Genomic DNA, 27,753 nt, shown 5'->3' on the forward strand with positions numbered 1-27,753 from the left:
TTTTTCACAAAATAAGTTCTTACATAATAAAGGCTGTTTCTCTGTTTACCAAAACTTTTGTTACAGCTTCTAAAATAGAGATTTTTAACCTGGAGGGTCTGCAAACTAAAATTATTTTTTATTGATAACTATTTCAATGTAGTTGGTTTCCTTTTGGACCTACGTATATTATGCATTTAAAAGTATGATTTTGAGAAAGGGTCTTTAGACTTTTACCAGTTTGCTAAAGAGTACCATGAGCAAAAAAAATGAAGGAGTTTTTTGCTCTGGGACTGGACTTCTTACCTTTTTAAATTTTTTTTTTTTTTTTTTTTTTTTGCTGAGGCAATTGGGGTTAAATAACTTGCTCAGGGTCACACAACTAGGAAGTGTTAAGTGTCTGAGGCCAGATTTGAATTCAGGTCCTCCCTACTCACCACCTAGCTGCCTTTGGACTTCTTAAGTTTTTTACACATTTGACCCCTTTTCGCTTAAGAAATTTTTACGTGATCAGGGATAAAAGGATATAAAATAGACATACAAATCAAGCATTCATTATAATAAATCATAAAGAAATTTATTTTAAAATTATTCTTTGGTATACATATAATTTTACCATTTATTAAGAATGAAAGTAAATTTGGATACTAATGATGGATGTGCTGTTTATTTTTACATAAAGGAATTAAATCTTGGTGGAATATTTGGTACTGCAGGATGTACACAGCATTCAGAAACGGTTTACTGTTGCTTAATTTTTTTCAACCCCTATCCCCCATATTGTTATGCAACTCTATATGGGGTTATGACCCACAATTTAAGAAGTTTTGCTCTAGGAAAGGTAAGGCTTTAAATCATGTGGATCTTAATAGTATGTAAGAGTCAACATGAAATCCAGCTTTTGGTTGATGATATGTAGGTGTAGTTCTAATCTTTTTTTTTTTTTTTAATTTGCCAGGATGTTGAGTATCTTACTTGTAGTGAGCGCTTGTTCACGGGATCATAACTGCAAAAGTGAAAGGCTATTGAGACTATTAAGCCTAATGCCTCCTTTCTGCTCTAGATGTCCAGTGATTTGCCCCAGAAGGGGAAACTGCTTGATAAGCTTAGATAGTCTAGCTAGTATGTTAATGAGGTAGGATTTGAATTCTGTTCTTTCTGACTGCACAGTGGAGAAGGCAGGGCAGTTGAGCAGTGTGCCTCCTCTCTTTTATACTGTGGGACTGCATGCAATGAGCTCATAACATTATCTGATTGACAGCTAGCACTGGAGGCTTTTTGCTGACCAGCTGCTATGAGCTGTAAGGCTCAGGAGATCTTCTCTCCTACATCCCCAGTCCTTCCAGCCCAGCTCTCCCAGGCAACATCCTGGAAAGCAGCTCCACTGAGAAAGAAACTGTCCCCATCATCTGTCACACACAGGGCAAGCCAGAATTCCTCAGCTAAAACAGCAAGGAGAGAGAGAGAGAGGACCTCCTCTCAGACCCTGATGAAGACAGTCCAGAACACTGAACCCAAGAGCATTGGGAATAGCAGTATTTCCATCCCAGAGCCCTAAGGAATCATCCGGGAAAGTCATCTCTGGGGATGTAGCCTGCTGACTGCTCCTGCAGGAGCTATAGCCACATCCACAGCAGACTCATAAAAGAATATTTTTGCTATCATAATCCATGGCACTATCTATGGTTCAACTTCAGAAAATGATCATTTTATGAGTGGAAATGAAATCAAATAAAAGGCATCATTTGGGACCATGCATGGGGGCTTTGTCTCCCCCATTAGAATATGAGCTCTTGGAGACTGGCTAATTGTATTCTCAGTTATTAGCACAGTATTTTGCCCAGAGCAAATACTTGATAAATTCATTCATTCATTCATTCATTCATTCATTCATGCATTTGTTATTATTCATTCATTCATCAGAGTAGCATTGTGAGAGTAGGATTTAGGTGTTTCTGGATATTCTCCCCATTCTCCCTGGAGTGTTGAACAAAGATTTGGTGACAGCTGCTTCGTTCTGAACCATTTCTTTTCCCTAAAGTGTGTTGGTGTTAGATATCAAGGGATCCTGCCAATAGTTTTTGGCTCCATAGCCTGTTTCTGTGCATTTTTGAGGTCCAAAAGATTCTGTGCCGCTACTGCCTTAGACATAGGGGAAACTGCTTGTTGGCTTGGGGAGACTGGAAAAATGTGTTTATGACAACATTATTGCTGCCTAGGTGTTTGCTTGGCTTTTGATTAGGTATCCCATTTTATTGCTGTAGTTTGAATAGTTACTTAGCCCTGGGCAAACATAGAGATAACTCTAGAATCTACAATCCTAAAGGAGCATGGGTTTAAAAACCTTGTGTGATTAAAGTATAGCATGGAAAAGTGAAAAGGATGCTAGATTGGAGGCAGAAGACCTGGCTTGTACCATTTACAACTTGTGTGTGTGTGTGTGTGTGTGTGTGTGTGTGTGTGTGTAAAACTGGACATTTCATTTTATTTTAAATAAAATATTTAATATATAAGTAAAAGTATTTAATTTTCCCTCACTTCCAAGATGAGGAGGTTGGACTCTGTGGTGCCTTTCAAAATTTTCAGTTTTGACATCTGTATTCCAAAGAACTGCCCAAATTCCCAATTATGGAAAAATATATGTAAGAGTAGGAATCCTATATTTTTCAATTTTCCAGTGCTGGTGACAGGGTAGCCTTCTGCTGCCATCCTGGGAATGGTAATTACCTTCTCCAAGCAGGATTCCCCATTGACTTTTTTGCCAGGTTTTGCATGCTGCTCTATTCTTGTGCTAATCTGAGCATGATTGTCCTGAGTATCTTCCAGCTGCTGACACATCTGGCTTTCATCTTGGCTCTTGCTTTCTGCTTTATAGCTATGGTGGAGATTGACACAAGATGGTAAGAAAGCAATATTCTCTCTTGTTGGCCGTTTGCCTATTTTGAGAGTAGCTCAGGTGTTAATGGTAACAATAACAAAGGAAATGTTATGTTAATTTCCTCGTGTAGTTATGTTTAGATTTAGGTACAGTTGCCTTAAATTGGGCAGTCTGGCAGGGGTTTATTTATAACTTTTCTGCAGGCTAGCAAGGAGGGTAATGAATTCCAAGATTTTAAAGTACCGCCCCAATTTTGAAAAGTGTAATTGCTACATTTTTGCTGAACTAAATGGAAAACACTACAGAGATAACCAAAAGATAATCAAAACTCCCTATATTCTTCTTAGGTTTTGGTAGCAAAGTTTGAATCTGATTAAATTAGCCTAGCTTTCCTTTCAAATTTCCCACAATCACATTTCATTTGCCATGATTTGTCTGACTGCCAATAACCAATTAGGTACACATTCTATGCATTCATTTGTGTATCTGTTAATAATTGGGCCCAGATGCTCGGAAAATTGATTTAAATGTTGAAGCTACTGTGGGGCTGGTTAGAGCATGCATTAGCTTCCTTTAAAAATGTTTTTTCTTCATAATGCTAGGTAAAATTACCTGTATTGATGGAGTAAAAGCTCATTTGTAGATCCTGTTCTTCAGAAAAGAAGAATTGTTAAAAGTAGGAGGAGAAAAAGAAAAGCCAAAATGAAGGAAAAAAGGAGGGAATGAGTTGAAACTATGGAAGATAGCTCTGAGACCAGGGGGCATGAAGGGAGTCTTGGGGGGAAGAAAGCTAATTATTTCAAAGAGACTCTTCAATATATATTTTAGGATTGATAACTATGGTACATTATTATTATTATTTTGGTGAGGTAATTTGGAGTTAATTAACTTGTTCAAGATCACACAGCTAGTAAGTGTCTGAATCTGGATTTGAACTCAGAGCTAGTGCTTTATTTACTACATCATTTTGCTGCCCCATTATCATTTTTTAAAATAGTTATTAATGTCCTCACAACATATTTATCTTTGTTACTAAATTTAGATACATAGTACTTCGAGCTTCTATAACATAAAATTAGTAGTAGTATTCTTGCTGTTGTTTCTGAAACAGAATATTGTGAATGTATCTTTGTAAAGAAGATGGGAGGAGGAAAGGAAGGAAGCTAGTGGAAAGGCTGTTCTCATATAATATAGTGTGTTGAATAATGAAAAAGCATTCCTTTTTTATCCACTGTTTTACCACAGGGTACCGAACCAGGTTTGGCTTTTGTTGTTGAGGCAATTAGGGTTAAGTGACTTGCCTGTATTCCCATAGCTAGTAAGTGTCTAAGTTAGAATTTGAACTCAGGACTCCCAATTTGACTTTTAAAGGCTTCTATCATGTCTCTTATTTCCCCTTCTTTCTAAAACAAGTATTACCTCTGAAGTTCATTACGTCTCACTTGAAATGTTGGAATGACCTTCTATGGACTTTCTTTTCCCTACTAACCCTCAAGTATGTTCTTTGAGCAGCAGCTGGATGAGGTCATCAAAAGTCATCAGTGATTCCATGGTGCCTACTGAAATTAAGTCTGAACTCCTCAGCCTGCTGTTCAAGGCTTCAGTTAATCTTTCTAATTTTCATTTAATAGCCAGTCTGGAGTACTCACTATGTCTCATGCTTTCCTGCCTGTGTTTCTTTTTCGTATATCTTTGGATGTGCTCCCTCTCTTTTTACTCATCAAAACCCAAACCTTTTTTAAAAACTTCTTAATGCAACCTTCTTCTTTCCTGATCCTAATCCTCCTGAACTTCCATATACTTTACGTAGCTAGATAAAATATTACATTCTTATTATGAATCAGGTACTGTGCCAAATGCTGGGGATACAAATACAAGCAAATGAGACAATCCCTTCCCTTGAGTATATATTTTGTACATTTAAATGGGAGAAAACAGCACTTAAATGGAAGCTGGAAAAGGTGGGGTGGAGGGAGAGCCAACACAGAGACAAAGAATATCTATAGATGGCAAGGAGTGACTTGCACACCTGTTTCTTGCCAAGATAAATATTAAAAGTGAATTTAAGGAAGAATATAATTGACTCTTATCTTATTCTGTATTAACTGTTTGGCTGTGTATCACCCCACATGAACTTCCAGACCAAACACAGCAGCTGGTTTCCTTTAGTTTTTCTTTCTTCTTATTGGTAGAGAAAAATTTAAGGTGGAGTATTCTGGAATCCTAGGAATGTTATCTTCCCATGTCTGGCCTGATATCCAGTTTGCTCTGGAACTTCAGAAAAGCTACTAAGAAGATAATTCCCTTATCTATTTCCTAAAGCAAATGGTATAAATTTTCTTTTACCAAAAAAAATGCTATTTTTATTTGTATGGCCCACCTGCATTTTAATGATGTCATCTTTCTTGATTTTTTAAAATAATGTATAATTCTTGCTTGCTAAATCACAAATGGTGTATTCCCTCTCAGGAATCCCTATCAGTTGCTAGAAGGAGAATGACAGCTTTTTTCTGATTCTAAATTCTGACTTATTTAGCGGTAACTAGTTAAACTGATAAATAAAGAATCCAAAAGAAAGGAAAAACTTGCCTATCAGAGGCGGGGGTGGTCCAGGGACAGAGATCATGGTTTTTGTTTGAAGAATGAGAGTAGATCACTGGCAGTGTGATACTTTTGGCACATTTACTTGTGTATCTGTCTGCTTGTATACCTCTTCTACATTGTAAGCTCTTCTCAGTAGCTGGGACTTTTTTGTTGTTGTTTATCTTCAGATCTTTTTTATCAACTAGCCTGCTATTTGAACAAGTATATAGGAGGCAGGTAATAAACTGTGGCCTAATGGTACATGTGAGGAGAAGTCTTCTCATTAGGGTGAATTTGAAGAAAGCCAGAAAAGAAACCACATTAGCACAAAGTCTTGTAATGATGGATGCTTTTTCCCTTAAGAAAACTTGGTAAAATAAAAGAGGCGTGGAAATCAGTAGGGGGATTGGAAGGATACTAATGATACATGCATTAAAGAATGCTTTTGCTTTTAATCATTTGAAATGGACTGAGATTCCAGGGAAGAAGGTTAAATAACTTGAGAAAAGGCAGCTTGATAGTTTTCCTGTATAAGTATGTTAATAGACAGTTATTGTATGCCTAGGTTATGTTAGGGCACAATTTATTTTTGTGCAACAAAGGCACAAGAACCTTTTTCAGGGATTTATTTAAGAAATCTATGTCTTATGATATAGTCAACCCATTTTCCTGTGCTTTTTTTCCCTGAGGCAATTTGGGGTTAAGTGATTTGCCCAGGGTCACATAGCTAGGAAGTGTTAAGTGTCTGAGGCTATATTTGAACTCGGGTCCTCCTGACTTTAGGGCTGGTGCTCTACTGCTCCAACTAGCTACCCCTTTCCTGTAATTTTGATACAGTCAGTGCTAGAGTAATACTAGTTATCTTGTAGGAAGGATCCCAGGGTAGGGCAAAATACCGGATTTAGCTGTATAATCAAAGAAATATATTGTTTATAGGATAATACATTGATGTTAAGGGACAAGTCAGTTCTCCACAGCTGTGGATTTTAACATCTGAAGGAGCTGCAAAGCAGCCTTTGCTGACCCAGGTGTTGTGGACTGGGAATAAGATAAATTGGAGGCAGAGGGAAGAGGAGGGAGGTCAGTCTCTCAGTCAGAGAGGTCAGAGAACAGCAGCTGTCTCTGTCTCCTTGTACCATCCTCTCACAAGAGGAGATCCATTCTGGGTTGGAATTCCTGCAGCCACTGTCAGGTGGCTCCTTTGTATTCCAACAATAGATTGAGAACTAGAAGGCACCCAGGAAGCCTTATAGACTAATATTAATTTTACAGATGAACAAAGTTAGGCCCAGAGACTTTGCCCAAGGTCTTTTGCACCTCAGGCGGTTCCCAGGTTCAGAATAGCTGGCTCAGCTTTGGTGTCATAGCCACCTTGGGATTATGCTGGTTCCTCTAGGGAGATGATCTCTTGGGAGATCAATCAGCTCAGGTGTTTTATGAGGGTGGCAGAGAAATCTGGTTAGTTTCCGCCCTAGGATCACAGGCAAAGACGCACCTCTCAGGTAGCTGGGATTTTGTGACTACAGAAGATGTAGCTAAATGGGTTTCAGAAAAGAAGATGGGGTGAGAGTAAGGACATTTCTGAAGAGAGGAGAGGAGGAGAAGGAGAGAGAGAGAGAGAGAGACCAGTCTGGAAAAATTCCAATAGCTTTTCTGAAGTGGTAGAATGAATTTTAATTTATTCCCTTGGTGTGGAGAGCAGCAGAAAGGGAGAAGAGAGATGAAGGGAGGTAGTTAGGGCTTTATTTGTTTGAAAGGCTCTTCAGTCATACAAATCCCCTTCCTAAATTCCAAATAATCTAGTATGACAAAAGAGAATTTGACTTGGCTGTTGGATGAAGTTCAAAATAACTTTTTTTGCCATCTTGAGGCATAAAAAAAGGAAAATGATTTTTCTGGATCCTGCTTTCTCTTCCTACTCTTTCTTTTTCCTTCCACAGTCCTTACTTCCACCTTGTTCATTATAATTTATCAAACATCGTTGGTTCTCAATGCAGGAACACATTTCATTTTTCTGTTTTTGTTCTGGATTTGCAATTTCTTTGGTGTAAGATTTTCCTTGACCAATGCAAATTGGCAGCAGTTCTGCAGCTTAGTTGGTTCACAGAGCCAGTATTTGCAATGCAGGGGGCTGATTGTCTTCCTGCTATCTCAATGCTGCTTTCCTCCCTCCATCCCTCCATCCCTCCATCCCTCCATCCCTCCATCCCTCCTTCCCTCCTTCCCTCCTTCCCTCCTTCCCTCCATCCCTCCATCCCTCCTTCCCTCTCCCTTCCCTTTTCTTTTCTCCCTTCCTTTCCCTCCCTTCCTTTTTAAAACTATAGGGTGAGAGAATTTGGAAAAACGAATTACATGTAGTTGAGGTTTTTGCACCTATAACTTCACAATAGTTATATAAGCACAGAAGTTTAAAGCCCTGCACAACTTTTTGAACGTCTATTGCTGTCTTATTCTCTTTTAGTCCAGAGGTTTTGACCTTTGGGGCTCAGGAACCTCTGACTTAACTACTTTATTTTCCATCTAGAGCTGCTAGAACATTCAAAGAACATTGAATTTGAAGTCCTCAGACCTGTGTTTGAACTTCCTGCCTTTGTGACTCTCAGCAAGTCATTTTACCTCTTGTGAACCTCAGTTTCTTTATCTTTGATGTCTCAGAGGCAGGAAAATCTGACTTTAATTTGGCTTCAGATCCTTATTTAGCTCTCTGATTTCTAGTCAAGTCACTTAACCTTTGTATGCCTCAGTTTCCTCATCCGTAACACAGGGATAACAATTCCTATTTTACCTACTTCCTACTTCCCAGGATTGTTGTGAGGAACAAATGATATAATATTCATAAAACACCTCATAAACCTTAAAGTACTATGTAAATGCTAGATGATATTATTGTTATTGTTGTAACCAAGGGACTGGTTTCAGAAACTTCTAAGTCTTGTATGAACTAATCCAAAATGAAGTGAACAATACCAGAAGAACAATTTATATAACAGCAACAACACTGTAAAAAAAAAAAAAACCAACTTTTAAAAATTCCAGGAATTCTAAGAGTTATAGAAATACTAGGCTGCTAGTATTATGCCACAGTTCTCTTTTATTGTCCTGACTCAGTTTCCCTAATTATTCTGACTCAGTCTGCCTCACCTTCCCTGCTTCTCAGTTCTGCAAAACCTCTCACTCTTCATCAGAATACTTGATAGAACATCAGACTGCCTCTCCTCTTGTCTGGGGCCCCTCCCCTGATTATGTCATCCCCCTTTCCTGGAAGCTCACCCTACCGTGTCAGAATCCCGTTCCTGCATTCAGTACCCTGACTCCACCCCTGCCTCAGTTTGCCTCCTGCGTCTGAGCCACATGTATATATGTCTTTAAGAACTCTCATTATTTGCTGGATTCTTGGAGATGGTAGTCTCATTCAGCCCTGGTACCAAACTATGAATCCAATTTGATCCCAGTATATCTCTCCATTTAATAAATTATTAAATACTGTCTAATCTTGCTCAGTTTCTCTGGCATTACACTAGAATAAAATAATAGTAATGATTATAATTATACTGTCATTCTCTTCATCCCCAAATTTTTGTGAATAAAGTTCTTTTTAAACTTAAAACTATAAATATGAAATATAACTAGTCACAGGTTAAGTTTTTGCCTTTAGTCTACTTAGCCTCTGGAATTTTAATGTCTTTTACTGCCTGAAATTATTCTTTGCATGTACCATCTGCTTCACTTTTAGCTAATATTCATCCCAAACACTGATAAGTACTTATTTTTGTGTAGAGCAATCTGCCTTTTCACCTGGGAGAAATGTAAAATTTAAAGGAGTCTGACCTCTTGGAATTCAGATTGTATCTTTTATCTAAGATCTTTTATCAGCTTTGGAGCCTCGAAAGCTCTCTAAGAATTTTACAAAACTCACACTGGAATACTTGTCACTCAATAACTAGGGCTATTTCCTCATCATGTTTACAAATAAATTTTGTTATTATTTTTTCTAATTCAGTAAAATGATTTGTTGGCAATTTATTTTGGATGACATTGAATATATAAATTAGTTTAGGTAAAATTGTCATTTTTACTACATTGGTCCAGCCTATACATGAACAATTAATATTTCTTCAATTATTTAAATCTGATTTTATTTGTATAACATCTAAAAAATTTTTTTTGTTCACATAGTTCTTGGATTTGTTTTGCCAACAAGCTTTTAGAAAATCTAGTTCCCAAAGAGACCATGTCTTTTTCATGTCTGATATTTACAGTAATTTTTAAGGTATTTATACAAGTAGCATTCCCATTTTACAGATAAACAAATTGGATACAGAGGTTATGACTTGCTGTCATCAGCTAGTAGGGGAAAATATTCCATTTAACATCAGGGTTGTTCCCCCATATGAATTCTGTTGGCTTTTACAACCCAACTTAGATTTTAACATTGTAGCATCCTTCTTTTTCACATTTACTTTGGGGAAAGGTAATGGATTTTTTTCATACTGTGAATTAAGGTTTATCAAGTGAACATTTTTGGATTGTCACTTGGGAGATGTCGGTGAAGTAATCAAGGGAGGTGTGTTGAAAACTGACAGATGGAGTTGACCTTCACAGTTCTGTCTCTCTTGCTAATGATAGGCCTTTCCCTAACCCTGGCTATAGGGCCAGGATTAATTTAACTCCAGTTAGTTTGGTTAATTAGTCAGAATTTAATAAAGCAACTAAGGATCTAACCAGAGATTTCACCAAGAAGAGGAACAAGCTCCTTGAGAAGAGTGAGGTATCTGGGCTTTGTTTCCAATTCTTTGTGAAATGTTACCTGACTTATTAGCAACTAACCCAATCTGAGGAGCGCCTTGGGCCCTGTGGGTGAAGGATGATATCATTCTTGCCTCTTAAAGAAATCTGCTTCCAGTATAATGGCCATTAAGCCGGACTCTACATTATAAAATGCTTTCTCTTTCTAGCATATAATTATTTTTAAAAAATAATAGCTTTTTGTTTTCAAAATACATGCAAAGATAGTTTTCAGCATTCATCCCTGCCAAACCTTTGTGTTCCAAATTTTTCTCCTTTCCTTACCCTACCCCCAAGACATCAAGCAATCCAATATATGTTAAATATGCAATTCTTCTATATGTATTTCCACATTTATCATGCTGCACAAGAAAAATCAGGTCAGAAGGGAAATAATGAGAAAATAAAACAAAAGTAAGCAAACAGCAACAAAAAAGTTAAAATTACTACGCTTTGATCCATACTCAGTCCCCATGATTCTCTTTCTGGATGCAGTTGGTTCTCTCCATCACAATTGGAATTGGCCTGAATCATCTCATTATTGTTGATCATCATATAATCTTGTTATTGTCATGTACAATGTTCTCCTGGTTCTGCTCACTTATAGTCTCTCCAGGCTTATCTAAAATAATCCTGCTGATCATTTCCTATAGAGCAATAATATTCCATAACATTCATATACTGCCATTTTCCAGCTGATGGGCGTCCACTCAGTTTCCAGTTTCTTGCCACTACAAAAAGAGCTGCTTTAAACATTTTTGCACACAGCTTATAATTCTTGTATGTGGTTCAGCTCTATTTTTTTTTTTTTTTTTTTTTTTACCATTCTCAGCCTTCTGTATTTCATTCTTATCTTTCCCAGGCTCCCTTTGTTTCTTTCTCCTCTTTTAGACTTCTTCTACTGTGTTCTAGATGCACAATCCTCATTTCTGATTTCCTAAAGCCTCCTATTATATCTAAACCTGTGATCCAGGAAGTATCTCAATATTTCAAAATGATCTCCACCCAACCTTCCTTCCTAGAATGTTAGCTTCTTAGCAAAGTAACCTAGTCATTGCTCCTATGTCTCTCATGATATTTTTACCTAATTATCTTAAAGCCCAATAACAGTGATGTAAGTCACTGTCTTTATTGTAAATGTTTATTTCCTACTGGCATCTAGTCTTAAAGCTTTCTTGTATAGCATATGCCCCAAATCGGAGGATTCGAGAGTTAGCAGAACCTTAGTGTTCATTTAATCCAAAGCATCTGTGAAAGACACCCCCTTTATAACATATCTGACAAATGGTCTTCCTTCCTCTGCTTGAAGACCTCCAAGGAAGAGAAACACAATAAGCCTTGAAACAGCTCATTTAATTTTTCAGCAATTCTAATTGTTTTTCCTGATAACATTTGCCCTCTGTACTTTTGTACTCTGGGATGAAACAGGACTAGCATTATCCCTATTTTATGTGATATCCCTTTAGACAATTTCTTGAAGACAATTTCTCAGGTCCCCTTTGAGGCTTCCTTTCTTCAGGGTAAAAATACCCAGTTCCTTGAAATGATTTCAAGACTTTTTACCCTCCAGATTGCCCTTATACAATTTCCAGCTTACTCCATCCCTAGCAATCATTTCATCCTGGAAAATAATTTCTGACAGCTCCTGGGATCCTTTCTTCAAATTGGATGATGACTCTAAAAACCTCCATTTAAAGAAACTGTCAAAACTAGCCATCTCTTTGTTTTCTGATATTGGTAGTCTTTCCCTCCTCCCTCGTTCCTTTCATGTCTTCCCCATTAGAATATAAGCTCCTTGAGGACAAGGACTGTCTGTCTTTTTGCTTGTACATGTATTCCCAGCACTATGCAAGTGCCAGACTTATTGACTTGATTAAAATACATTAGTGATTTAGTACAGTGAATAAAACTTTGGGTAATGTTCTTCCTAAATGGTGGCACCCAAATGGGAACATCATGACTACAATAATTTTTTTTAAAAAGTCTTTTATTTTCAAAACATATGCATGGATAATTTTTTAACATTGAGTCTTGCATAGCTTTGTATTTCACATTGTCCCTTCCTTCCCCCATCCCCTTCCTTAAATAGCAAGGAATCCAATATATGTTATACGTGTTAAAATATATGTTAAATTCAATATGACTACAATAATTTAATTGAAAAGTTTGATAAACTGCACTTAGATTCACTACCAGAAGCTGTGGGTTCCCAATACCTGTGAACTCCTGTGCTTAAAGACATAACAGCATTTTTGTGTGTATGTTTTTTTCAGTTGGCTTGCTGCTGTGGATATGCTGGGTGTGCCTTGTGCTGCAAATGTTGCCCCCGGATCCGGCAGTCCAGGAGCACTCGCTTCATGTACGCACTCTACTTCATCCTCATCTCTATCATCTGCTGCATCATGATGTCCAGAACGGTAGCCACAGAAATGCGGAAACATGTAAGTCCATTTAGATGTGGTGGATGCATTTTTGGTCCAGAGACCTGGGATATTGGGTTCTGCCTCCTTATTCGAACTGTTTAACCCAGGACAAGTTCCCTCACCTGTAGAATGAACATAATACAAAGGAATTTAAGGTGAGAAATGAATTTAGATTAGGGTTAGAGTCAATCAGTAATTTTTGTTAATAGAGTTGCCTACGGCTCTGATGTTGCCTTATCTACTTCTGTTATTTACATTTATTTTGTTCAATATTTCCCAATTATGTTTTAATCTGATTCTGGTTCATTAAAGTCTTATTTGATGATATTTCTGTAGTGGATAGAGAGTTGATCCTGGAGTCAGAGAGGCAGGGGTTTAAGTTCTGATTAAATTATTTAACCTTTTTTTTGGGGGGGGGGCTTGTTTTGGAGGCAACCAGGGTTAAATGATTTGAACTCAGGTTCTTCTGACTCCTGTGTCACTGCCCCCATTTAATCTCTTAATAATGCAACCTAAGATATGGATGATTTGTCAGTTTCCTCAATGATAACTATTTCTGTGATAGAAATTTTCTATATAGGTAAGAACATGGTTCTAGAGGAAAAAAAAAGAAAGAAAAATGCTTTTATTATTTTCTTCAAAAGGTTGTCAGGAAACACACACAAAACCCTGTTTATATTGATGAATTCAGTGTTCATGATAGGTGCAAGAATCCTAACGGGTTGAATAGCAGCATTGTAGGAGTGGAGAGATGCTCCTACTACTCTTTCTTATCTGTCTTATTGAGGACAGGCTGTTGCTGGTGGGGTGGGGGGATCCTTTCCAGTTTTCTAGAACAGTAAATACAGAGCTAGGCATATTGCCATAGACTCAACCTATTTCTGGGTTTCATTCTTCCTGCTTCAAATAGCGGGTTCTTTCCATATTGCAGTAATGCTGTGTTTAGTCAGCCTGGGAAAATCATGTTAATTTGGAATTCAGGAATAACAAAGGGGCCTGCACTCAAGTTTATAACGCCATTTTGTCTAGAAAGAAAGGGCAGAGTAAGCATAATAGAGATAAGATTTCAAGGAGAGTGCTTTAAAACTGTGAAAACAACAGAGCCATTTCAAGCACTTAGGAAACATTGCTAATATCAAATTCTTACCTAATCAGTGATTTAAGTGATTGGATTTAAGGGGCTTTATTACAAAATACTCTATAATTGTGGTTGTACATAATGTAAGTACTATAAAGTAATGAAGTGGGCTTTCAAATATTCTATAATCCAGATTCTTCCCTCTCCTTTGGATGGACTTATTAAACTGTTACTATATGTGTGCTTTTGCCGTGATTTATTCTTGAATACTTAGGTTAGGAAATTATAGAGCAAACAAGATCCTCATGTCCTATTTAGGATCAAGAGCTGTTACTTTTCAGTAAGCATTTAGGTATCTACTATATGCCAGTCACAAAGCAAACTATATATTGGATAATTAGGAAATAAGTGATAGAAGAAAGGAAGTGGAATTAAGATGTTGAGAAAGGCTTCCTGTAGAAGGTGGGATTTTTAGTTGGGAGTTAAAGGAAGTCAGCGTGATTTTGCTGGGAAGTTCATATAGTGAAGCAGCGCCCTTCTTAGGTGTATTAAAATTAGCTGAAGATTTTCAAGCATTTCTTTTTTTTTAATTTCTTTTTTCATTTACAAAACATATGCATAAATAATTTTTCCAACATTGACCCTTGCAAAACTGTTCCAAATTTTCCCCTCCTTTCCTCCACTCCCTCCCCTATCTGTCAGGTAGTCCAATACATGTTAAATATATTGAAATATATGTTAAATCCATGTATACATATTTATACAGTTATCTTGCTGCACAAGAAAAATCAGATCAAGAAGGAAGGAAAAGAAAAATTGAGAAAGAAAAAATGCAAGCAAGGATCTTACAACCACTTGGTGCATATATGTTTAATATTGATAATGCTTCATTATTTATGGTATCCTTTAGCAAGATATAGTTTCTTTCCTTATTTCTTTTAATCGAATCAATTTTTGCTTGATCTGAGATCAGGATGGCTACCCCTGTTTTTTTTTTTTTTTTTTTTTAATTTCACCTGAAGCATAATATATTCTGCTCCAGTCTTTTACCTTTCCTCTGTATGTATCGCTCTGTTTTAAATGTATCTCTTGTAAACAACATATTGTAGGATTCTGGCTTTAAATCCAGTATGCTATCTGCTTATGTTTTGTGGTAGAGGTTACCCCATTCACATTTACAGTTCTAATTCTGTATTTCCTTCCATTAACCCCAAATTATACTTTTCTCTTTCCTTTTTCCCTTTCTCTCCTTTCCAGTATTTTACTTATGAGCACTACTTGTCTCAAGCAGTCCTCCCCCTTTAGTGATCCTCCCCCTTTCTTAAACCTTTCCCCTACTATGTCTGATTTTCCTTCTATTTAGCCTACCCTTTCCCTTTTTGCCTTTCCTCTCCCACTTTTCTATAAGGTGAGAGAAGTTTTTTGGTGAAACCAGAGATATCTAATATTCTTTTTTTTTGAGCCAAATCTAATGAGAGTAAGATTCACACAATATTTGTCACCCTCCCTTCTTTCTTCAATTATAATAGGTTTTCTTTGCCTCTTCCTGAGATGTAATTTCCCTCATTTTACCTACACTTTCCCTCTTTTTTTTCTGTTACAATCCCCTTTCCAGCTCTAATGGAATTTTATATATTATTATAACAGTAAAATCAGATCATATATGTATTCTCTTTGTATATCCATAACAAAAATAGTTCTCAAGAACTAATTTTTTTTTCCTTTTATCTTTTTTTGCTTCTCTTGAGTTCTATATTTGGAGGTCACATTATCTGGTCTTTTCATCAGAAATGAATGGAATTCACTATTTTCATTGAATGTCTATCTTTTCAAGCATTTCTTATCTAAGATAAGGAATCATACAGGAAAAAAGAAATTAAGGTATCTTATGGGGCAGGTAGGTGGTACAGAGAGTAGAATAATGGGTCTGGAGTCAGGAAGGGTCATCTGGAGTTCAAATGTGGTGTGGCCTTAGACATTTATTAGCTGTGTGACACTGGACAAGTCACTTTAACACTGCCTCAGTTTACTTATGTGTAAAAAGAGTGAAGGAAGTCACAAACTACTCCAGTATCTTTGCCAAGAAAACCCCAAATGGGGCCAAGAAGGATTGGAGAGGAGTGAAAAATGACTTGACAACAACAAGCTTTATAATCACCTTCCTCAAAAACTTCCAACAGATATTTTCTTTGTTTATTGATGGATCCACCACTGGCTTCTAGCTGTGTGAAGTTATCTTTTGACAAATAACTTTCCTCTCAATTAGCCCTTTGTAAACTCTGTAGATATAGCCTTGAAGTGTAAATCTTACAAGTTTGGCTTTGAAAGGGCTTAGCTTTGAAAGGTAATTCTCTTTTATCTTTTTAGGTCAAAGTATTTGTCTTTGTTTTTCCTATTCTTGGGTAAGAATCTTTTTCCACTTTAACACAAGTATAAGACAAATAAAAAAGTTAATAATTATTATAATTATTTAATTTAATATTTTTTTCCTTAGTTACATGTAAAGCATTTTTTAACACTTGTTTTTTGAACTTTTGAGTTTCAAATTCCCTTCTTTCCTGCTTTCTCACCCATTCTTTTGGAGAAGGAACATTTGAGGTTATGCAAAACAATTTATTAAAATTATTAAAATTATTTCTTTCTAACATAATTAAAAATTATATAAACCATGTCAACTCTCTCTCATAAGGGCCCCAAATTGACTAATTCTGGTTCTGAGCTTAACTTTAAAAAAACAAAAAACAAAACCCCCCCAAACTTTGGTTTTTCTTCTTGGCAACAGCAGTTATCAGCTGACTCAGATATATTTTCCTTTGATAGTAATAAGGTCCATTCCCTTTCTGTTAAAGTATGTCTCAGACATCTGGCTTACATAGGGGTCCTATTTCCTACCTTCATACACAACCTCTAAAGCCTTGACTTAGTTCAGTGAGTGTTGATTTAGCATCTTTGATGTATTCCAACATTGTCCTGAGCACCCTAGAAATCTATGGCATGTTCCCTCAGAAACCTTTCAGTGTTTAGGGGTGAATGAAAGAATTAGAAGAAAATAAAAATAAGCAAAACTTGTAAATTTAGATATAGTTATATATCTGTTTATGACAGATGCATTTGAACAACCCACTTCAATGTCAGATTTTGTTACCAGAAGTAAAAATAATAGAATAATCAATGTTAAGTTTCTTGCTTTCTGAAGGGAAGAGGAGGAAGAATAAAGAATTTAGAACTCAGACTATTAAAAGATTGTAAAAATTTTCTTTACATGAAATTGGGAAATATTTAGCAAAATAAATAAATAGATTAAAAAACAATAATGGAAACATAAGGTAGACCTTTCTCCTCCCATCTTTGGAGTGCTGACCTCTACTAGACTAGATTCCTAGTTATCCTAGGCTTTTTGCAAATTAGCATAACGGTCTTTTCCTCTTTGGCCAAACCACAGACCTAACCCCGAGGAACCAGAATTTTTTCCTATTGTTTCTGCATCCAGACTGGATATGAATGGTAATTAGTCAGGCACCATTAGACGCTGCCTAATGTGGATTGGCGGCCAAGATAGTTCATCTGCAAGCATTTATTAAGTGCTTTCTTTGTGCTGAGGTCTAGGGATACTAAGGAAGGAAAATGCCCTCAAGAAACCCCTTCTAATGGGAAATAACATGTAAATAGCTAGATACATATGAGATAAGAGTAGATAAAAGATAATCCTCGAGCAGAAAATACTAGTTGGCCATTGGAGAGTGAGTGAGATGCAGTTTGCCTGAAGGGAGATTTTTGAAGATGAGAATATTGCAGAAATAATCAGAGACACTGAGTTGAGAGATGGAGTGTCATGTGTGAGGAACAGCAAGTGGGTCATTGTGGCTGGATTATAGAATATATGTAGAGGAGTAAAGTGAAAGGCTTCCAAGATGATAGGAGAAAGGACCCAGGTGGAAGACTTTAAATATTGGAAAAAAAAAAATTGATCCTGGAGGTAATAGAGAGCCATGGAGATGTGAGTGGTAGGGAATGGGATGACATGGTCAGAGCTATGCTTTAGGATTTTGCTAAAGTTGGAAGAGGTTTGAGGAAGAGACTAGAATCTTGTTGCCAAAAGAAATATTAATCCTGTGCCCAGATATATGATATGAGCTAAATACTATAAACTTGAAAAAAGAGATAGTTGGAAGTAGCATGAGATATAATGTATTTTCTAGTGTCAGAGACCTTGGTTTGCAACTTGCTTCCTGTATAGCAAATCATTTTCTCTCTGATTCTCAATTCCTTCATCTACAAGAGGAGGGAGTTGGGCTAGATTACCACTAAGGTCCCTTGTAGCCCATGGCCTTTGATCTGTTGATAATTAGAAATAGAATTATCTGGGAAGCTTCAGGAATGAGGCAAGTTTTGAGATGGGCTTTGAAGGATTGGATTGTAAGATTGAGATTGGTGGGAAAATGGAGAAAAGGAAGGAGAGTATTCCAGATAGGTTGGGTAGATGGAAATGACATGGGAGCTGCCAACGAGGCTGAACTCAGAGAGATGAATCTTGCTGACTCCAGCTCCAGCCTTCTATATCCTTTGTGCAACCTAGTTGCCCAGAATGTTCCCTATACTTAAATATTAAATTCCATTGGAGAATTCTCTTCCAAATCCTTCATTTGATGGGTCAATGCCTTAGCTGACTGATCAGTTTTACCAAAATAAATATTACAATATGCCATGTAGATTATAGAAAATAGAATTACTTTTTTTCTTTTAGGCAGCAGGAGCTATTTCAAATTCTTAAGAGAGAAAGGGGCAAATTTTGGAAGCCATTTGCAGGATAGATTGAATGTTGGACTGGCAAGATCAAGAGAATTAAAAGAAAAGGTGATAGTAATGAAAATTTCTGAACTTTTTTTTTACTGATTATAAATGTGACTCTATTAAAATTCTCCTTCATCCCCTTCTTGAGCTTTTCCATGGAGCAACAACTAGAGTATCATGGAGATTTTCCAGCATGCTAACCTTGGCCCACAGTCACTTTTGTCTCACTCGCATTTTTTCAAAGTTTATAATAAGAGCTGCTGCTATCATCATCATCATCATCATCATCATCATCATCCCCTCACAGTTCCTTCTGAATGGAAAGGCTCTCAATGGTTCAGAAGTGAAAGAACTCCTTGTGGAGACTTAACTATGAGCCTTTGCTTTGTTTGACCCTGCTTTGAGAGCCTATGGAAATTTAGGACCATGTCTGAGAAAAGAAGAATGAGAATTGTGAAATTGCCATTGCTGGGAAGAAAAACTTCTTTTACACCCACACCAACATTCTTTCCTTTCTGTTAACTGTATGCATGCTCTGTCTATAGTCACATGAACCTCTGGTGTGTGGGAGTGAGCAACAAAAGTACAGTCCTTTAGCTTGATTTATTTAGAGCATATCCTGGTAAAGAAGTCATAGAAGGGGAAAGAACAGGAGAGATCATCCAGTCCAGGAATTTTTCAACTTTTGGGGCTCACTGGCCCCTTGGACAGTTAGTTCATGGAAAGCTATGACTCCTCAGAATAATATTTTTAATGCATAAAAGGATTATAAGAGAAACTAACTCTTCTGATGTACAGTTTTCAAAATATTTTTTTAAAAAGCTCATATACTTCAATCTAGTCCAATTATATAAACAAGGAAATTAAAGCCTGGGGAGCTGTGGTGCTCTCCCAAACCACAGAATTCTGAAATGACACTTAAAGGATTTTTTTGGTATAATTTGTCATACCTGGATCTCTTGATTCTAGGTAAATTCAGTATTGGAAAGAGCTCTGTTTTTGGCTTCAAATCCTAATATTTCTATTTACTAATGTAAATAGAATTGTAGCATCCCCAGTGTTTTCATTTATAAAATGAGAATGAAAAATAGGTGTGCTACACTTAGATGTAAGTTGTTCTATCAAATAAGGCAGTAAAAATAAATTGCTATATAGCTGACTGCGGTTATTTTTTAGTAATAGTTTGTGTTTTTTTACTTTTTTACACATGCTCTCCTATTAGTTATTTGTGCGTAATTCTTGGTCTATCTTTCCTCTCAGTACGTCATAAATGTTTGTTCAATTGAATTGGATTTACAGTGGCTTCTCATACCTTCTTCTCCTTTCATTTTAATAATAATATTTATATAGTTCTTTACTATGTTTGAGGTGTTGTGCCATGTGCTTTACAAATCTCATTTGATTCTCATAACCACCCTGGGTTATAGGTTATTATCCTCATTTTACAAATGAGAAAACTGAGGCAAAGAGAGAGATTAAGCAGCCTGTCCAGAGTCACACATCTAATTTGAGGCCTAATTTGAACTCAGTCCTTCTGACTCCATACTAGGTGCTCTAAACACTATCTACCACTAAAGAGTAATGTGTATAATTTTTAAAATTTGCAACTTTTAAATTAATTATTATTTTAAATGTTCAATGTAAAAATATTTTTTAAAATTCAGAAATGAGAAATTTGTTTATCCACTTTGGTTGCTTAGTTTATAATTTCTTTTGTGATTTTCTTCCAACTCTTAATCTGTACCTTTCCCTTTTTTTCAGGCCTGACTTTGCCAGAAATCATTGCTGGCATCCTCTTGGATGATGGTTCTTTGTGTGCCTTTTCCTCTCTTCTTCCTTTTGGTTCCCACTAATTTGTGAATTTCTTGGGAGTAATGTCATTTTGGCTCCCTTTGCTGTCCTTTGCATGTGATATCTCCTTTTAGGAATGAAGTTATTTTGATAATGACTTGCTGAAGCTGAAAGGGAGGGTATGACTGCATACTATCCGTAGCACATAGTTATTTGGCCATGGGAGATAAAATAAACTCTTTGCTCTTAAGATTAATGAGTATTAAAAAAAACAAAAACAAAAACAAACAAAAAAGATTAATGATTTTAAGGAGATGAGACATATTCATGTTATAAGGATATCACATATATCAGGCTCTTTGTAAGTCTTAAAGTGTCATATAATAAATGTCAATTATGTAACTTATTTATACAAAATATAGTATGTTTTAAAGATTCAAGTGATTGTTAAGACATGATTATAATGATAAGTAACATTAATATTTGAAATTACTTTCTTCACATATCTTGTCATATATATTTAAACAGTTCAATCTGAATCCAAGAAATAGTTCCCTGAAAAACCCATATCCTACACTATTCCTTTTTACTAATGTGGTTTAGGTTTCTGAAAATGTTTCAGAATTTTTTGAGACCCTCATTCTTCCTGAAACATCTCTTGGTCCTAATGTAGCCTTCTGTAGCCAGCTAACACCCCTTTTCCATCCCTCTGGGTTGAGTATTTGTGGAGAAGCTGTCTTTAAAGCATGGTGGTTTTATTAGGAAGGAGGAGGGATGAAACTGTCACCTTCAGGATGTATTTATTTGGTGGCTTTCCATGTGAAATAGGACTTGCCTTAAAGTTGCTCTGAAAACAAAGAAACTCTTCGTTGGCAAATAATATTCAAGTTTAACCCAATGTTCCCTGTAGCTCCCCCAAAACCAAGCAAACCAGATCTGTCTGCTGAATGTGTTAATTTGGACTCTGGTTTGAATGGAAGATGCTTGCCGACTTAAGTGAATTTTGTACTTGAGACTGAGTGACCATAGATGCTAATGGGAATGTTGAAACCCCCTGGTGGAAATGGGTATTCTTAGGCCAGCTTCCATGTAAAATATGAGAGCCAGACCAGCTTCAAAAAAGAGAGTTGTTAACCCAGTGGGTTCTTTTGTCTCAAATTTTTTGAAGATTCCTTTTATTCCCCTACATTATATGCTTTTCAAAAGTTTTCTTAATGAATTCAGAGAGGAAAGTATCCTCAGAGATGATGAACATGTTGAGGTTCAAGTTGCCAAGGGTAGAAAGGGATTTGTGCTTTTTGCTGGGGAACATCAAAGATGGGGCGGAAGATTAAGGGGAAACTCATTAGGGATGTGTGTGTGTGTGTGTGTGTGTGTGTGTCTGTCTGTCTGTTGGCAGGCATCTGGGGGAGACCTCTGTTCCTTCCCTCCCTGTCTGGTTGATTGTGAGAAAATTGGTTTCTAAACAACTTTCTCTCTCATCCAGATATCATCCAGACATAACACTGTGTGAGAAAGTAATAGTTTCCCATAAAGAAACTTGAATAACTTGAAAGGCTTTCTTTAACCTCTTCCCCATCCACCCTCCCCCTACTTTCTTGCCTCAAGGGATATCCTTGTCCCCCTTTTCCCCACCTTCCACCCTGGACCCACAGAAATGCCTGCTGGGAGAACAGCAGTAGAGAATGAGTTCTGTACTAGATGCACCAAAGTGAACTAATGCTATCCTGCTGAGATTCTTTTTGAATCTGAACCAAGGACAAAGAGGTTTGATTCCTATCCAGTAATTAATAAGGTTGCCAGGAAGTAGAAGAAAAGAAACAATACTTATTGTCATGAGCTGATGAAGATAATTTGTCTTTTTTTTTTTTTTTTTTTTTTTGGTGTCAGATGTTAGCTAGATCTTTGCTTCACAATTAGCTTATATTGTGGCTTTGTTTGGGGGAAAGGGAGGAAAAAAAGATGGTCAGAAATTGTCTTCCTAAGACTTTCCCTCCTCCCCCCAAATAAAAGATGCTTTTTTGCTCAAGGCTGGCATGTGACAAGGAAAACAGGCCCAGTTGTCAGGCTTTTGTGACTTCTTACAGTTTGTACCAGAAGGTATTATCATTTCTTATAGATCTATTGTGTAGCAAGAAGAGCAAGAAGGTGACATTAAAGAGCAAAAATGAAGACCTGTGAATTTTAATATATATTTGATTGTGCCATACTTTTGCTCACTCATGTTCTGGTAGAATTATGGGTTTAGGAATCCAGATCATTTAGGTTCTACTTCTGCTTCTGACACTCTTCCCCTTTCTCAATTTGCCCCTTTTGTTTCCCCAGCTTTTACTATTAATATTAGTTTCTGGCTTTTTTTTTTTTTTAAGTCTGTGCTAGGACCAGGTGTCCCTTCCAGCCCTAAAATTCTCTAATACATAATGATTTCATTTATATTCACTAATACCAGTTGGCAAGTCACTTAATCCCACTTGTCACAGTTTCATCATCTGTCAAAAGAATTTGAGAAGGAAATGGCAAAACCATTCCAGTATTTTTGCTATGAAAGTACCCCAAAAGGACCACAAAGAATTAAGTATGACTGAAAACCAACTGAACAATAACAATAGAGTCAAGGATAGGGTTCAGTTTTGTGTTGCTGCCCCCAGGGTGCCCTCTATGGTAAAGATGTACTGTTTACTTCAAGTTGGAAACTTAAAATCAGAAGGAGTTCTGAGAATTGATCTAGCTCAGACAGTCAAATAGTATTTTAAAAGTGGATTTAAAGAGGATATAATTTTTGGGACTCAGATCACTATTCCCTCAGAAGTGCTGAGGGAGGATTGGCTTATACTGCAGTGTTGTTTGAGGGAAAGGAGGAGAAAAGATGATCAGAACTTACCTTTAAAATGGTCAAGAGATCTAGTTAACATCCAAATACCTCCCCCTTCCAAAAAAAAAAAAAAAGAGATATAAAAAGAAAAATTATCTTCACCAGCTTAGGACAATAACTATTGTTTCTTTTCTTCTATTTCCTGGCAACTTTATTACTTTTACTGGACAGAAATCAAGCCTCTTTGTCCTTGGTTCAGATTCAAAAAGATTCTCAGCAGGATAGCCATTAGTTCACATTGGTGCCTGTGGTTGGAGGCTGGGAAAAAGTAGATTTGGAGGCAGTGATGAAGATCCCTGAAAGTGGGGCCATAGGCTCCAGTCACCAAAGGCTAGGATATCAGGAAATATGTCTGGTTTATCTCTCTCTAGTAGTATGTCTAAGGATTGTTATCATTTTCCTTCATTTATTGCTTCTGATTTCTCCCCTAAATAGGCTAGAATTCACCCCAAAAGAAAATGTCATATAACAAAACCCATCCCAGTCAGCTGAGAATCCCAATTTTGAAGGGTGCCAGAAAAAGAGCTTTTATAGTCTTGATTGGCCATCCTCATCACTGTTTAACAACTTTGAATTGCTAGGGAATAGTTCTTTATGTTTAATCTAATTCCCTCTCCTTGCAACTTGAGCCAATTTTTTCCTACTCTATTTTTGGTGGAGATTAAATTCAGATGAGCACCATCTTGGGTGAGAGAGCTCTTCATATGCTTCACATATTTGAGTATTACTATTCAGTCACATTCAATAAGCCCTTTCTTATTCATGTTGAATAATTGAAAAAACTGAGGTCTCTTACTTTTAACTCTTTAATTTGTTTGTTGAGAGCCCTAGTATCTCATTCTTTTTTTAAAAAAATTGATAAACATATGTGCATATATGTGTCTATATATGTATATATGTGTGTATATATATATATCACTTTGATTTCTAAGTAAAATCATTGATCCCTTGTAACCAACAATTTTAAAAAGAAAATGATAAAATGAAAAGCAGTTTAGCAAATATAACCAATGCTTCAACTAAATCTGATATTAAGTACTGTTCTACTCCCCTACCCTTTTATTTCAGTAAAGAAGGCACAGAGAGGTACATTTTCTTCTCTCTTTTTTCATGACCAGTCTTGATCATTATAATCACCACAGCATTCAATTTCTTTCTTTCTCTCTCTCTCTCTCTCTCTCTCTCTCTCTTTTCCATTTACAGTGTTGTCATTGTTTTCTGATTTCTTTTTTGACTGTATATCATTTTATGGAAGTCTTTGAGTCTTCATCTTTAATATTCTTATTGTACAATATATTCCATTACCTTTGTATACCACTATTTGTTTCTGCATTTGCCAGTCCATTAACATCTGTTTTCTTTACAATTTTTATTGCTACTGTAAAATTCTTTGTCTTTGATCTTGGGGTGTGTGTGTGTGTGTGTGTGTGTGTGTGTGTGTGTGTGTGTAATATATAATATATGCACAGGAGTAGGATTTTTAGGTTAAAGGATATGAAATCATAAATATCATATGATACAAAATAAGTTTAATTCCAAATTCTTTCCCAAGATAATTGGACCAATTTGTTGTCATACCAACAGTGTATTAATCTTACAGCATTAACTTTAACATTGCAGGTTAAACCACGGCAGATAATTTTGCAAAATTTTAGTTCCCCTTTTGGCTGTTAGCTGAAGCTAGCAATGTAAGCGTCCTGTCACATTAATGAAATCTGTCCTAGGAAAACATCTTTGTTCAGCCCTGATACCCAGGAAGGATCCTTTTGCCTATTAATATGGGAAGAAATGTTATACAGAAACCAATTCTGTTATACGGAAACCAGATATAAGTTCTAAGCTTGTTGAGGACAGAGACGGTTTCATTTTCCATTTTTGTATGTCTTGTGCCTTAATCTCAGTGAATTTAAGGTCAAATTTATGTTGTGACTGTTCCAGAATGCTAGGAGTTCAGTGACATCTATTTATCCTTACCCAACATGTACATAACTAGGAGAAATACAAATACAAACTCTTAAAATCTCAACATTAAAAAGGATCTCAGAGGTAATTTATGGCAATTCATATCTGATTAGGAATTCCTTCTACTAATAGGTACCTTGTTTCAACTTCAAGATTTCCAGTCTTTTTTTAGATAAGAATATCCCTAGGTCATTTAGCCTATCCCTATATGACTTAGTTTCAATTTGCTCTTTCTATTGCCTGTTAATATGGCACTCAGATCTGAACATCCCAGATTCTGAGGAGATTGGGACTATTTATTACTTTTGAAGATGCTGCTTTTGGAAGGGGGGAAGAATAGTATCTCTAATATAATATCTATGTGTAGTACATAGTAGGTGTCTAATAAATGCTTGTTTAATAGCCTAATGTAGAATTGCAACAATATAGAATTATTATTATTATTTTTTGGCTTCATTGTCAAATTAGTAATTTCTATTGATCTTATAACTTGTTGAAACTCCCAGGTCCTCTTCATACAAACTAAGATATAGTTGGGGGAATTTTAACTAACATTTACACACAAATAGAATAGCCTAATTGAAGATGAAATAGATTTTGCTTATATAGTAAAGGTTTTACATGATATTGATATTGGAGAGCTACAGCATTTCTAGAATAATAATTCCCATCTTCTCTTTCTGCTGCTTTCAATCTTCATATAACTTTTGTTCTTAAAGTCTCCTTTCAAAGGCTGCCTAAATAGCTGTCTGTCTGTCCCTCTCTCTTTCATTCCCCCCACCCCCCAAAAAAACCCCAGAACATAGCATAACACCCACAACTATATTTGCTGTATTGGGAAACAGAATTGGCTAGTATGCTTTTTCTCCATTTCTTGGCCTTGGCCTGTCTATCCACTTTTTTCTCACTGGAATGCCAGGGATCCTAGAAATTAACAACAGAAAGGGATGTTTGAAATTTAGTCTAGCCCCTTTACTTGTTAGGAATGAAAAAATGAGGACCTAGAAATATTAAGTGATTGGTCCAAATTACAGGTAACAGAGCCAAGGATTTAAAGCTAGATCTTTGGAGTAGGGGACAGTTGATCTCATATGTGCACATACATGCTTTCTTCCAGGTATCATCTCCCTTTCACAATCTATAGTGTTTCAGTTCACAATACACAAACTTTTCTACTAAAATACTTGTCTGTAGGCATAACTTGCCTTAAAACTTTTCATGGACTCCTTTGAATACAGATTTGCTTTTATTGGAAAAGCAAATGGAGTTTCTTATGCTAAATTAATATGTAAAGTGAATATCTCCTAATTTGTTGTGTGAGCCTGAAATAGTTTTACATTTGGTTAAAGTGAGGTATGCTTGTAGAGGTCTAGAATTGGTTATTTTCTGCTAAATGGACAGAGACCACTTACATTATTTTGAACTGAGTATTACTTTTTAAAACAATTTTTGGCCTTGAATTTGTTTCACCCAACCTTCTACATGGCCATCTTGCTTGTAGAGAAGTTGATACAGGGCCAGACAAATCAAACAGATCAGTGACCTTGATGTTCAGGAGAGGTTTCTTCTGAACGTTTGGTCAGTCTAAGGAAGTAACACCCTTTGGCCTGAGATATATTTATCTTTTTAATATAGAATGTGTGTGTAGCCTCTGTTTTCTTTGTTAAAAATCAGGAAAGGGCTTGGAATAACAAATATTTGACCAGAGCAAATTATCCTTGTTAAAATTTAGCCTTCTTTCCCCTGTATAAATTTAACTTTTTACTTAGGACTAATACTGTATTAAGTCATGTCTAGAACGTATAGAAGGTTTGGGTAAGTATTTGGGGGTGAGTATTTCTCAGGGCTGAGGTGTGTGAATGACCCATTGATTCAGTGTGGTGGAGGCAGAGTCCATTTTCACTGCTACTTCTCTTAGAGCTTTCATCCATCTTCATGTTCTATTCTTTCCTTTCCATTGTGACAGCCTTTGCTCTCAAGCTCCCTCTGCATATTACTTCTACTCTTATGCTGTTTCCATCTTTTTGCAGTCTTGGAAACTTACTCTTCTATGGAAGCGTCTTTTTCTTGTCTCTTCTGTGACTTCTGCTCCTTTACTTCTACTCTTAGATACACAAGAGTCAGAAAATAGTTACCTTACTCCTTGTTCCTTACTTCCCTCTGCTTCTGTCCCTCAGGACACTTGCCTTCCTTAAGGCCAACAGAAACAAAGCTCAAACGTAAACTAGAGGCGGAGGGATAGGATATCCCTCCAGCCCCAACTTAGGTCATGGTACCCATGCTGTAGATGAACTTAGAGATATTCACCTGGATGCCATAGGAAATAGAACACCTTTTGTCTTTATCTCAGGGCTGGACTCAATTAATGAATGAACTTATTGATTGCTCACTGATTTGAACAGTAGGATAGATAAGTAATCAGGAGCACTATAAAGTTGAACTTATGATCTAAAGGGGTCAAGAAGGGGAAGGGCATGAAGCAGGAACAGAAAAAGGGATGATGGAAGTGTTTCTCTGTGTGAAGGATAACTATAGAAGGAATGAGTCACAGGGAGAACTGGAAGGACAGAAGTCCATGTTCAGTGACAGGAATTTCAGTCTTGTCAAGGAG

The 27,753-nt window shown here is 36.5% G+C and overlaps 1 protein-coding gene across 2 annotated transcripts in view; it reads left to right on the forward strand.

The window, feature by feature from the left end:
- Nucleotides 1-27,753, forward strand: part of SERINC5 (serine incorporator 5) — a 118,177-nt gene that overhangs the window by 43,261 nt on the left and 47,163 nt on the right. For both annotated transcript variants that reach the window (XM_051991701.1, XM_051991709.1), the window contains exon 2: nt 12,499-12,666. In XM_051991701.1, the coding sequence (XP_051847661.1) occupies nt 12,499-12,666 (168 nt within the window). The remainder of the gene's footprint in view (nt 1-12,498; nt 12,667-27,753) is intronic.

This window comes from Antechinus flavipes, chromosome 1 (assembly GCF_016432865.1).
Source record: "Antechinus flavipes isolate AdamAnt ecotype Samford, QLD, Australia chromosome 1, AdamAnt_v2, whole genome shotgun sequence".
NCBI lineage: Eukaryota > Metazoa > Chordata > Mammalia > Dasyuromorphia > Dasyuridae > Antechinus > Antechinus flavipes.